This window comes from Uloborus diversus, chromosome 9, assembly GCF_026930045.1.
Source record: "Uloborus diversus isolate 005 chromosome 9, Udiv.v.3.1, whole genome shotgun sequence".
NCBI classification, from domain to species: Eukaryota; Metazoa; Arthropoda; class Arachnida; order Araneae; family Uloboridae; genus Uloborus; species Uloborus diversus.
In genome coordinates this window covers 88,939,102-88,952,850 of record NC_072739.1, presented here as the reverse complement: position 1 = coordinate 88,952,850, position 13,749 = coordinate 88,939,102, and the positions used below count along the sequence as shown (strand labels likewise).

Here is a 13,749-nt window from a genome sequence, read left to right as displayed (position 1 = left end):
TTAGCTCTACAATATTTTAATTTTACCATATATACTAAAATTGAAGATTTCTTGGTGAAAAATGGAGCATTTAACTTTTTAAGGACCTACAGGAGACAGGAAAAAAAGAATGAAAATTAAATTTCGAAGATTTTGTTTCAAAGATAATTTGTGAGAATTTTCCTCGATAAAATTAATTTCTGTGTTGTTTCGACAAAAGTGATATTGATTATGTTTAATTAATTGTTACAAATTGGAGCTGTCTCGTTCTTGCTCGAAATACATATAATATTCCAAATTTCAGATATTAAATAATAAACCAAAATAAGGAAACACTGCGAGTATTGTGTTTAAAAACACCAGTAACAAAATAATTCAACAAATTGATCATTGTTGCTTTCATGTAGTCCTGAAGTATCCTATTGCAGTTTTTTTTCTTTTAATATCTTCTAGAACATTGGTTGGGATTGTCCCGTTCTTTTACTGAATGTGAGAGGTTTTTCTGTATATATTTCAATATGGAACACAAAACTGACAAAATAGTGGAGTTGTCTTATTCTTCCAACGATATTTTAAATTTTGATTATTGCTTTTCCCCGCACGGTTTGCTTTAAAATGCATTTCATAAACTAAACTAATTGAAACTTAAAGTATATACGCCGTGAACATCTGTTTAATTTGAAATATACAGCGTTATTTTCAAGCTTATTTCTCTAATTAATATTTTTCCACTACACGAAGCTTGCATTCGTATATAGCAACCGGTCAATCGTGGTTGGTTAATCACATGACAGTTAATGACGTTTGTGGTTATTAACCGGTTGTTTACCAGCCTTTATCGAGCGCTTTTGGTTTTTCGCGGTTACTTGAGAAAAAATTAATTTTAATTGGTCAAAAATGTTTCTCGGTTTTCTATCAACCAGCTTTTAATTGGTTAAAGATGTAACGTGGTTCTATCAATTAGCTTAAATTGCGGTCTACAGTGGATCAACCGGTGAAGCACTAAGAACAACTTCGGCAACAAGCAGTTAACCTGTAGCTTTATTAGAACGCTCCTGGTTAGTCAACAGTAAACCACGGTCGATTGGTTGCTCTATACAAACGCAGCCGTAAAAGAGAAACTACTTAAATATAACGTAATAAATCAATTGTTTTGAAAGTAACTTAAACTTCAATCCAACCATTGAAGACATCTCCGTATCGGCAGAAACAATGGTTGCGTTCGACGAGCTCGACCGAGAGCGACCGGTTAGTTAATCACGTGACAGCTAATGATCACGTGCTCCAATCAACTGCTTAGAATGGTAACCGCCGATGTAACCGGTTGATCATAGAACGATTCGGTTAGTAACCAGTTACTTACCGGTCGACTGGTGAGTTTCGTCGAACGCAACCAATCAGTATTTTTTTTTTCCTTTTTGAAGTTAATGTAGGGTTTCCCTTCCGGTGGGGGGTGGGAAAAGTAATTTGTTCAGGTTTTTAAGTGCACATATTATTCGTTCCGTTCTTTAATAGTTCGCGGAAAAGACATGGTGTGCGTAAGGTACACAAAACGATACGCGTTTTGGAAACTTTAATTTACTGTCATTTATTTTTTATAACTTTATAGATGACCCTGAAGGATTACGTGTAAAATATTACCAAAGTTTTCAGCATTTCATTATTTCTATTTATGTATTGTAATAAATGTGCAGTTATATACGAAATTGAAGTGTTATGGAACAATGTATGAAAAACGTTTTAAAAATCTCCATACGAAAAATTTCGATGCATGAATTAAAAAGTTGTCATTAATAACTACTGAATACCTCTGAATAACTTCATACCAAATTTTAAAAGCGAAAACTTACATAAATCTTCTACTGAGTATACTTTGGTTCAGCTAAAGAGGCATTCGTGAAATAAGTGTTTTGCCGCATTTATGTCTATCATGTATATAAACTCTCGCAAAGTCGGAAAAATGTTTCTTAATCGGTCATTAATTTACAGTGCTGGCCAAATTATTAGACTAAAGAGTTTTTTGTTTGTTTTTTGTACACTATTTGTACTAAAATACTATTTATTTTACTGTTAAAGTACAGTACATACTGTACACTGATTATTACGTTATTTTAGCATAATTTAATGTTTGCAGGTGGCAGCTGTCTGCTTTGTTTATGTTCTTTGTTTATCTACCTACCTGGAACATAACCTCAATCAGCTTAAACAGTTCACTAGTTCTTTTTATTAGTGTGTTCTGTTACATTTGAAGTTAGTTTTAAGTAATTAATGAGTATGTGTATGTGAGTATATATAATAGTGAGTATAAACAATTGTTTACCTAGTTTTTTTTAAACTTTAAGAAATGGTGTAAACTTTGTGAAAAGTATGCCAAAAAGACTTAAAGTGCCCATCAAGAAGGGAATGCATACTAAATGAAAGGTAATTATTTCACTGTTCCTTAATGTGTCTATAGTAATGTAATCAATAAAGATTTTGCTTTTAAAACAGTTTTAGTCCAATAATTTGGCCAGCACTGTATTTTTGAAATTTTTAAGTTATTCACCAGGCTCTTTTTTACTTAGCTGCTGTGTCAATTTATCGCGGATACAAAAGGTCTTTCTCGACTTTTTTCCAGACTGTCATTTCATTGCTTTACTAAAATGTCGCATTAAACTGTCTGACACATGTTAAAGCATTAAAAAAAAAAAAATAAAAAAAAAATAAATAAATATTTCAATGTTACAGACTTTAATTTCGTAAGTACTCCGTTCAAAAACCAATTTTACACAGAAATTTTTTATTAACTGTAACTTATATTCTTCATTTTTGATTGCTGCGTTTTTTTATCTCTCTCTTTTTTTTTTTTTTTGAATAAGCTTTTTGAAAATTAAGCAGTCAGAAAATGCAAAAAAAAAAAAAAAAAAAGTTTTCTCTTTAGCTTTTACTGATTACTTTTTGTATGCTCCTTTTTTTTCGTTCCTTTCTTTTCTTTTCTATTTTTTTTTTTTTTTTTGTGCAGATTGTTTAAAAACTCAATAAAATTGCAATACACTTTTGACCAACGATAGAGTGTTAAAGAAAAAGACAGCCACTTATTTCACGAAAGCCCAGACAAATATACTCAACCCTACAAATGTACGATTTGAAATGAATGTATTTTATAAAAATTAGTGAATAAAATCAAATACAATGTTTAAAAAAAAAAAAACTTGGAAATAAGTAGCATTGGCCAAAAAAAAAAAAAAAACTTCGTTTCATTTCGCCAAATATAAATTAAAATTAAGCTCTTTTTTTAAAAAACGTTTTTTTAAGCAACACAGGATTGTGGGAACCCTGGGATGTAAATAGCAAAGTAAAGCGGAAGAGAGTCCCTGCTCTTCTTGCACAAAATGAGTTGGGACACAATCGCAGTGATCTTTCGCTTTAAATCCTTAAGACGAAGAGCAGCATTCCAGAGTCGCTGTTCAGGCTGCTACTTATCCAGCCCGTTCGCGTATTCTCTGAACCTCTTCTTGCTCGCCTCTGTAATCTGCTCCCTAAGTTCAGCATCTGCAAAAAAATTAGATAAGTACTTATCATATACTACAATAAAAACGTTATAAAGAACAATCACAATTGAATAATACGACAAATCAAATTATTTTTACTTAGATAAGTAACTATCTTCAACTATAAGAACAAAAACAAGCGTTGAAGAAATAAGGAAAACAAAACAAAATAGAAAAATTCTACAAAAACAAATTATGCACCGGAATATCGAAATAAAGCGTTGACCCCGCCATCTATTAGGAACTCATAGAACTAAACATTAAATCAAATATTTAATTTGCAATTGCAAATATTTCGGTTAATCTGATTTAAAAAAAAATAACCTAGAGTCTTTTTCAATAAATGGAGTATTCAACACAAAAAGATTTTTTCAATTCGAACCAGTAGTTCCTGAGATTAGCGCCTTCAAACAAACAAACAAACTCTTCAGCTTTATATTATTAGTATAGATTTATTCATTGTGCTTTCTTCAACTTACAATTACTTGTTCTTTATTAAAGTTAAGTTCTGTTGTGCAAAAATACAAAAAAATTTTAATGCACTGTATGTATTTTCACTGTTGAAGAAATTATTATGCATCAAACAACTAAGTTTTTGAGGAAGGATAATTTTTATCATATTTGTCCCTTATTTTAACCTTTCTGCGGTTTAACCACGATTTTTATTATCCTCGGCTTTTGTGCCACCCAATTCCATGGATAATCGGGAGTTTACTGTATCATATTAGTATGAGTTTCTTAATTTTATATGCACCTAATTAAAGTGAACGAAAAAAAGACGGAAAACGTCTCCCAATTAGTTTTTTAGAACCGCATTGCCGGATTTGCCCGGTCTACCTCGGAAATAAAAATTGTGTCATGTGACGTATATTCAACAATCTGGCTTAAATAAAAGAAAAAAAAACATGCACAATTTCCCTTCCAAACAAATTAAAATGGAAACAAAGATGGGTTTAAAAAGTGTAACCATGGAAACACAAAATAAATAAGTTTGAGAAAAACAAATGAGAAAGATGGAAATAAACAATGGATTCCAAAAGTGTAACCATGGAAACGCGAAAATAAAATGGTAAACAACTTGAATAAAGATGAGATTTTTGGAACTTGATTTAAAACGGCTTGTAACTTTTTTTTTCCTTTCGAGATAGAAGCTTAGTTTTTCGAGAAAACTGTGGGACAATTCCTTCCCTTTTTATTGATAGATTTAATGAAGAAAGGTAGTACCTAAATTTCAGCCAAGCCTAAAAAAAATCGAGCTAAAAATGCAAATAACTCCGATCGTACTTAAGTTAGAACATTGAAACAAATTGCGTTGAACGCGAAAAATTTTACCCTTTCCAACAATATATAATTTTAATATGTGCAAGTAATTTTTCACCTCCACATTCGGGGATTTATGTGAAAACTGGGCCTAAATTGGAATAAAAAAAGAACTATTTATCGGATTTTTTTTTTCGAACTGGTCTGAAAACCTTTCCGGTGCTGAGAGAAAGATACTGCGAAAATTTCAGCGAACTCGAGTTTTGTTCGTTCACACAGACGCTTTTTGGAGACTTCATTTTATACTATGTAGAGATAAAAGGTATAAATAACGCTAAGGGGATTCGGTAATAAAATCACCTTTATCACTGAGATCGTGCCACATGAGTTTGTTGTTCTCGAGGCATTTTAGCCACGGCCTGGGCACGGAGCCACCAGCTGGCGCGTGCCGAGGCGAGGGACCGGGGCTGCCGAAGAGTCGGGGAGAAGCTCGGCTGTGAGACGGACTGTTGGCCGGTGACGAAGTTTGTAGACTCCTCGCTGGAACTGAAATGGAATTGAATGACAGTCAATTTTACGTCCATAACAAACAGAAAAAAAAAAAAAAATTCCGTTTTTTTTTTTTTTGTTTTCATTATCAACCCACATTAGCGCGTCGGTAATGTAGGTGAGAGTAAAGGCAGAAATTACGGTTTTAATAGATTTATCATTTGTTGTACAAAATACCTCACAAAGACAACAAACATTTTAGATTCTTGTTTAATTGCATGAACTACATGAAGAACCTATACTCTACTTCTATATAATGCAAATACATTTCAAAGATTTTCAGAAAAAATTGTTAAAAAATACTGTTTGGCTCTGTAACAAAGGTTTCTTATAATATACGTCTGTTACTGAGCAATTAAATGTATTTTAAGAAATATTTAAAAAATAAATTGTATTACATAGAAGAAAAGTCCATATGCTTCATAAAATTTATACATTGAGTATTTGTTTCGGACGCATTAAATAAATCTGAGCGACTGCGATTTTTGAGTTGCAAAGCTATAATACCGTTTTTTAGACTAATTATTAGATTTGTCCCGTATTAGTAAAGCTGCAACTCTATACTCGTGAAGAGTTCAATTTTCAATCATGAAAAAGATTTGACTACAGATTGGAATATATTTTTGTTGTGGAAAAGGGAAAACGCGTTGGCACAAGACTAGTGGCAAATTAACACATTCATTTTTGGGAGCTCCTTTGTCTGAAGTAAACACACTTTCATTTGCTGTTTTGGATTCCTTTCGGGGACCTAGTGTAGTTGTGGTCTGTCGTAATTGTGACAGTTGGGAAATGGTGAATCCGCCCCTGCAGATGACAGAGTAAAACACTTAAAATATCGGCCATCAACATCTATAGAAGTTGAAAGGATGTTTTCCTCTTTGTGAATGATATTAAGCGTTAAAGGCAATGCATACTTAGAGAAAACCTTAAAGAATGGATTGTGATTCCGAAATTCTAAGTGCAATCCTACAGATGAAACAACTTTTCTCTGCGAACAGCAAAAAAATATATAAATTATCGATTTAAAAATATATATTTAGTGCACAGTTGCGTATTTTTAAAGCTTATTTGATTGCAATTTTAATGACTTTTAACTTAGAAACCCTGGTTCTACTATAAAGATATTGGATTTGTATTCCTAAATTACCATATTTACGTATGAAGTTCAATTTTAGCCGATTTAAAAAATGTATTTTTCTTAAAACTCCTTTTGTATCTGTCAAATGGCACTCATGTTCCCCATATAGTTCAATAATGCATTACAATCATACGTACCTGTGCTATCTTCAGCAATTACGCCATCTTTATGGCCTTCAACATGGCGAAGAATTCTATCTAGCATATCACCACATACTTCTAGACTCGGAGACACAATAAAATCTATAAAACCTAAAATACAAAACGGAAAAAGAAAACAATTTAGCTCTCATTTGAATCTACTTTTTCAAGACTAACTTGAAAGAAGAAACATTTATTTCATATCCAGTGTTACATAACGAAGTTACCATTTTTCTCTGGGTATTGTTAATAACGACTGCATGAAAGCGGTTCTTTGCAAAAGTAATGAAAATTAAATCACAGGCATTTAAATTACTACGCCTTAACGGTATGTTTTTAAAAACTATTCTTAGGACAGTTGCAAATTTTTTAAACTCTCGATTTTCATTAACTTGCTACATTAATTGTTATTTTGAGTAATGTGTCTGACACTCTAGCTTTGTCTCAAATTATAAACGACGCATACAATTAGACTTGGAATATGACTTTATTAGACATAAATAAATTGATTTAGCTCTGAAACCTTTCTGTTCAATAATTTAATGGGAGAAAAAACAATTCAATTGGAAAACTGTCTTACCGTTGCAATTAATATTCATGCTTAATATAATTTTTCGAATTACAGTCCGTTATTAATTGAAGCTTGAAAGAGATTTTTGTTAGTCAAATATTTTGAACATTATTTAATTGTTACTTTCTGTGTGGGGAATTGGATATTATTCAGTTGAATTATTTTTTTCTTGAATGTCGAATTTGAGGTCCTATTAATTTTCGTTGACAGTTTATGATTTTAATTTTACTAAAAAACAATATGGTTTTGTATTATCAAGTGATTCATCTGGTATTAATACTGGTTACATTACAATGGGGACTTGATGGTAGGATTGATAGTAGGTAGAATTGATATGTAAGGGGATTGATACATTTGAAGTGCATTACATATAAATATTTTTAGTTAGCTTGGTTCTTTTGATTTAAAGTAACTTAATTAAAAACGTATGCGTGTACTTTGTAACCATCAAAACTTGTGTTTAATTATTAAATACTTCGTAGCTTATAAACTTGCATGCTAGGTATAAAATAATATTGCATTAAGGAATAGAAAGTGACGTACCAATTTGTGATTCCGCAACTAACGTGGAATTCCTATCACATAGAGGTGAAAAGGGTAATCCTAGTTCCTTTTCTTTGTCTCCCTAACAAAATAAACATTCTTCATTACTAGTACAGTCATAGAAAAAAAAAACGAAACACTCGATCGTATTCAAAGACTATTGACACTAGAGACACGTGTGAGGTGTTATTGTTTCAGGAATAAAAAGTTCTACATAATTATGTTAAAAAATTGCTGTTAAGGGGTCGTCTTCATATTAAAACGAGCATCAACTTTAAATTTTTCAATGAGAACCCCCCTTTTTTATCACATATTTGGGATCAGCATCCTTTTTTAACTTTGTATACAAAATTTTGTTGAATTCGATCCAGCCGTTACTTCAGAATCGAGTTTTGAAAAATTCCTCTCGTAATGTTAAAACGTATTTTGATATTTTTGCTCATAACAAAAAAACTATATTAGGCACAGCAAAGATTATTTTTTTATATCAAAATATGAATCGACCCAATTATAAAAACATCATTTACAACACCAAAAATGTAAATTTATTTTTTTTTTATGAATTATTGTAATATTTTTTGAAAAAAATATGATCTGAAACCATATTAAATTTTAACAGAGAAACAATCTAGAAGAGCTCTTATGAGGGAATCCAAACTTTGAGCTAAAAATATTCAGTAGTTTTTGCTCTATGCTTAAAAATTCATTTTTTCCCTCTTTAGGGGACCGTATACTATTTTAAAACAGAAATTATGAAAGTTAGTTTATTCGTAAAAAAAGAAAAAAAAATGTTCAACAAAATAAGCAAACCAATTATAACGTGGTTTTTTTACATTAGAGTTACGTCTATGAATTTTTAAATGCATAAATGTATTCGCTGTCTCTGCAGAAGAACAACACAATATTGCAACCGTCAGTTTTTTGTGGATATCGTTCAAACGTCAATGTGTAGACAATGCGAAACACTATTTAATTGTCTAATAAAAGAATATTTTATAGAACTTTTAAAATTAAAATCTACACTAAAAATACTTATAATTTTTTTTTCTGCGTTTAGCCATTGCTTTTTGTAAAACAATAACTCAGAAAATAAAATTAACATGCACAACTTTTTTATAGAAACATACAATAAAACCTCATTGTCTTGCTAGTCATATTGCAATAGGCAGTGTAGAAATAATGACTCTTCTCGGTGATAATTTACGAACAGGAAAACTATTGCCTTGTCCAAATCGGGAAAAAGCACTCGAAAAATAGCTGACATTGTGAAATTTCCTCTTTAACAGTATCCAGATGGGTCAATAGGTAATATTTGCGCTTAGATGAGTTTGCTGGTTTTTAGGAATTATTATTATTATTATTTTTTCTTTGTAAAGTGTTTGAATAACTAGTCGACCCGTGCGGAACTCCGCACTGTGCTTCGAATCGTTTCATAAGGTATTTCGCTCTTTAAGAATTTCAAAGGAAGAACATTATGAAGAAGAACCGAAAAAAAAGTAAGCCCAAATGAGAAGGCATGTATTTTAAAGACATCAGTAACAAAACCTCGTTAAATACAACGTTGTGATAATTTGATCATCGCTCACCTTTTGGTCGTACATATTTTCAATTCAAACATAAATATCATTAAAAGTGTGGCTGAGTAGTGCATCGTGAAAAAGCAATAATTGTGCATGTAAAAAAACAGGTTGTGGCAAATACAGTCCTGCCCATGTGAGCATCTGACGGGAAAAAAAAGAAATATTGAAGAGATATTTATTGGCACGGATTCGAATTGGCGCCATTCTGATTAACAGCCCGACACCCCAACGAACGTAGCAATTGCGCCTTTCTTTTCGAAAGCTATTCATTGAAGGAATGCGTAGTAAAAAACAGCAAAAAGCTTTTTGCCAAAATAATAATAATAATAATAAGATCATGCTTCTATGTTTTGTCATTAACCAGCATGATACGATTTAAAATTATTCGAAAAGCATGGAATTTGATTAAAGAATGACGAAGATCTCACGTAGCGATTGAAACGAAGATTCTAGAGAAGTAATAAATTAGATTGAAAATAAGTGCTTTTATCTTTGAATATTGAACTATTTCACATAGAAGGTTGCTTTATGAGTTACGGCTCAAATGCCCGCACATGTTTCTCTTTTAATCGAACACTTAAAATTCAAAACCAAAACCAGTTGAACTGAGTCCGTTTTTTAAGTGTAATTTTTCGAACGTAGACAAAATGTATTTTTTTTTCAGCAGAAAGCAGAGGAGTAGAAAATGATTTCTTGCTAATGAAGTTGATAATAATTTTAAAGCTTTATATCGTATTAGCGCGAATAAAAAAATAAAGGTTTACTGCGTGAAACTCGTAGTTTTAATTTGGCGTAGTATTTTTTCATTTGTACAAAAGGTCGAACACTGCTATTAGAAACATCTACATTTCAGCATACAATGAAAATGTTTTTCTGCACAAAAGGGATTCCCTTTAGGAAAATTTAATACTTTTTTGTGCTTACATTATGCTGAGTGGTCTGGGTTTAGTCAAAGCTTAAAAAAAAAGGAAGAACACTCTTCGATTAATAGTCAACTTATCCGAATGATAACTGTAGCCTGCATAAAGGAGTCGAAACACCAAGTAGCATTCCCACTGCATTTATTTTATTACGTTTGTATGTTATAAGTATATGTAATGCGTAATACTAATATAAATTTGATATTCTTTCGGACAGCCCAAACTTGTCCGAAGTTCAGATAGTTTATAGCCGAAAGCTCTACCGAAAGAAACTTATCAATTTAACCGAACAACTAAGTCCAGTGCTTTTAAGCTTGATTAAAATATGAACACACACACAGGCTATTTTTTTTTTTTTGGCCGAAAGCGACGTAAAAAATGGAAAACTGCATTAGAACTTGGCTTTTAAAAAATGCGTAAGAACTACAGGCAGCATCAAGGTTTTGAAACAGCAAGGGGCGCTTTCGAAAACTTGATTTTTCGACCGTAAGTCTATTTTTCTTCATTAGCCAGCCTGATAAGTTTTAAAATGAGAAGGGAATAACATATAAGATAAGATATTGAAGAAACATTTTTTTATTCTTGAAAATTTTTACAATTTGTTACCGCAGCAGGTTGCTTGAACCGTTATGACTTAGATGGCATCACGTGTTCATCATTTAACAGCACGGTTGAAATACAAAATAAATTGAACTATGCTCTTTTTTAAGCTTAGCTTTTCGAATGTAGTAAAAATGTGATAAGCTATTTGTTTTTTTGCAAAAAGAAGAAAAAATAAATATTTTAAACTTCAAATTGAGGTAGTAATTTTTTTATTTGTACAAAGAGTCAAAAACTCATTAGAAGAATATATATTTCAATATACGATTTATTATTTTTTTCTGAACAAAAAACAGCTCTATTGTAGTCTGAAATCTTAAACCTGTTACTTATAATTTCGCTTACATTATGCTTTAATTTTCTTACCAGAGCCAAAGCTTAAAAAGAAAAAAAAAACGTACAATTCCGAGGTAATTTAGCACAAAGTCACTTCAAGTTTTCATATCAGCAAGCAGCGTTTCCTTCTCATTTATTCTATTCCTTCTCAGTTGTTATTCACTTAACACTAGAAAGACGGCGTTTTGCGTATACCTAGAAAGACGAGCAGCGGTCACTTTGACCGCCATACTTAAAAGATTGGAAATTTCCCCATTTCGGGATTTTTAACCATAGAAAAGATTTGTTTCATCATATCAGAGTTTAATTTAACAATTTAATCGTAATATAGTCTGCAAATAAGTCTCAGATAGCTTTTTTTTTATTTTATGTTCGATCAAGTGAAATACACATGCTTTACACAATTGGCATTGAGAAAGAGCAAATTTGTACAAAAAAAGAGGAAATTTTCTTAGCATGTTATAACTAACAAGTACTATAATCAACTATGCATGTGTTTGGTTTAAAAAATATCTTAATATCGCAAGATAACGTACATTACTATCTTTTACAGTATTTCGAAATACTTGTGTTATCACATCACCTATATATTAGCCATTAACAGTTTTTTTTAGGCAATTCTAACAAATGCTCATAGTTTTATTTCTGCAAAATTTAATTTCACACTATTTCAATCTTTTTCCTTAGGTAGATATTTATTTATATGCAGTAAAATTGATCAGTGGAGGTGACATGGAGGAAATTGGAGAAATAGGAGTTCTGTTTTTGAAATTTTCCCCTTTTTTTTCGGTTTTCGGTGCCTTTTTCTTTCACTATTTTTTATATTTTGAGCATCAGTTTTTATTAACGAGGTTTTTTCTGATTCTAACTCTGAAGAACAATCCTTTTCTTCAAATCTTGGCTCCGAAAAATATTCGCAATAATCTCATGAAAGCAAACTATTCTCATCGCTTGGAATATATTTCTCTTCAGATAAGTCAGACTATTCATTCGAACCATAATCTGTTCTAGATATAAATCTGCAACAGTTTCAGGAGTTAATGTTCCTATAATTTTTGCTTGTCAACGGTTCTTCTCTACATCATGAAGATAATTATGTGACTGAGCACTTCATTATCACCGAAGAAAATAAACATCAATGCTTCAAGCAAATCACATGTTTTGGTGCACAAAACAACTCCAGCGAACATTTTTGGAATTTACCTGTTTATATTTACTTCTTTTTAGACCCAAAGTAATTTCACGTGTCCAGTCACATGCTTTTCAAATTTACCTTTTTCAACTTTGCCCCCTGAGCAGATAGCAGAAAACTGAGACTATGCAACCAGCAGGTGTTTCGCATTTTCCTAACAGTTCAAAGAATTAAACCTGACCAGCAGCTCAAAAGAACATTACTCACCCTGACAACTAACAATAGTCCATAGTACACACAACTGATAAGAGAAAAAAGAAGAAAACGGATGCATAAAGAAAGGTTCTTTTAGCGGTCAAAATGACCGTAGTCAGTCTTTCTAGGTATAAACATTTATAGCGACTATAATAATAATCCTAAAGGGAAAAAAATACAGTTGTAAGATATTAATAAATAGTTAGGAAAAGTCAATGAAGGAAAAAGAGTTTGAAAATTAAACGCACCAAATATGAGCATTTGAAAATCGTTTGCGGTCAAAATGACCGCTTCCGTCTTTCTAGTGTTAATGAAGTGTTCACGTAATGCGCGATATTTCTCTAATTTTTTGTTGCAGATTGTCCGGGCGTGGGCTCGAACACGCATTCTCCTGGTTACGAAGAGAACGCTCTGCCGATCAAGCTATTCAGCTCGGTCGGTCATAGCGCAATTTAAAGTTATAAGTTTAACCGAAAACCTCATACTGGTTCTTTAAAACAGGTTTTTCGGCTGAAAAAAACAATTTTTAGACCGTGGGTCTATTTTTCGTCAGTAGCCAGCACCATAAGCTTTAAAATAAGGAGTAAATCAAAGAAATCGATCAAGAATTGAGGAAAATCTGGCGTAGAAACCAAAAATAGGCTACAGAAATAATATATAAGGATTTTCAACGTGTTAAGATCTAGGAGTTTAAATGTCAGTCGCAGTAGTAAGCCGCGTGCTTTGAGCCCGTATTCTGCACAAAAGTAATAGTTGTGGCTAATTGTGAACTTTTTTTTTTTTTTTGACTTCATCAAAGATTTAACAAAACATTAATTTGAGTGTTAGATTAAGTTGAGTTTTTTTCTATTCTTAATTATAATTTAAATACTAATTTTCTACCTACTTTCTGTGTCATTGTCCGTGATTTGACATTAAAATCAATCTCGCAAGACAAAGATAAAATTTCAAATTATTTTCTTCTTTTTCGAATAACATGGAAATATATCGAAAAAGAGAGTTATAATAAATTATTGTTATCAACTACCGAATGCCTATCTTATGAAACGCATGTTTTTCAGAATCCGATATCTGAATATTTGCTTCAACTGTAAGACACTGGAACTCAAATTCTGCTTTCTGATCTTATACTTCAAGCAAACAACGTGCCACTTAGACCAGCTTCGAATGTGGCCCGAGTTTTCACTGCGATAAAATTGCGGTTTGGTAATCTCAT

The 13,749-nt window shown here is 31.7% G+C and overlaps 1 protein-coding gene across 2 annotated transcripts in view; it reads right to left on the bottom strand.

Moving 5' to 3' along the window:
* Positions 1-1,045: 1,045 nt before the first annotated feature.
* Positions 1,046-13,749, bottom strand: part of LOC129229262 (dual specificity calcium/calmodulin-dependent 3',5'-cyclic nucleotide phosphodiesterase 1-like) — a 223,969-nt gene continuing 211,265 nt past the window's right edge. For both annotated transcript variants that reach the window (XM_054863532.1, XM_054863533.1), the window contains exons 13-16: positions 7,711-7,792; positions 6,594-6,707; positions 5,130-5,315; positions 1,046-3,510 (exon numbers count right to left, since the gene is read on the bottom strand). In XM_054863532.1, the coding sequence (XP_054719507.1) occupies positions 3,434-3,510; positions 5,130-5,315; positions 6,594-6,707; positions 7,711-7,792 (459 nt within the window). In that variant the 3' untranslated portion in view covers positions 1,046-3,433. The remainder of the gene's footprint in view (positions 3,511-5,129; positions 5,316-6,593; positions 6,708-7,710; positions 7,793-13,749) is intronic.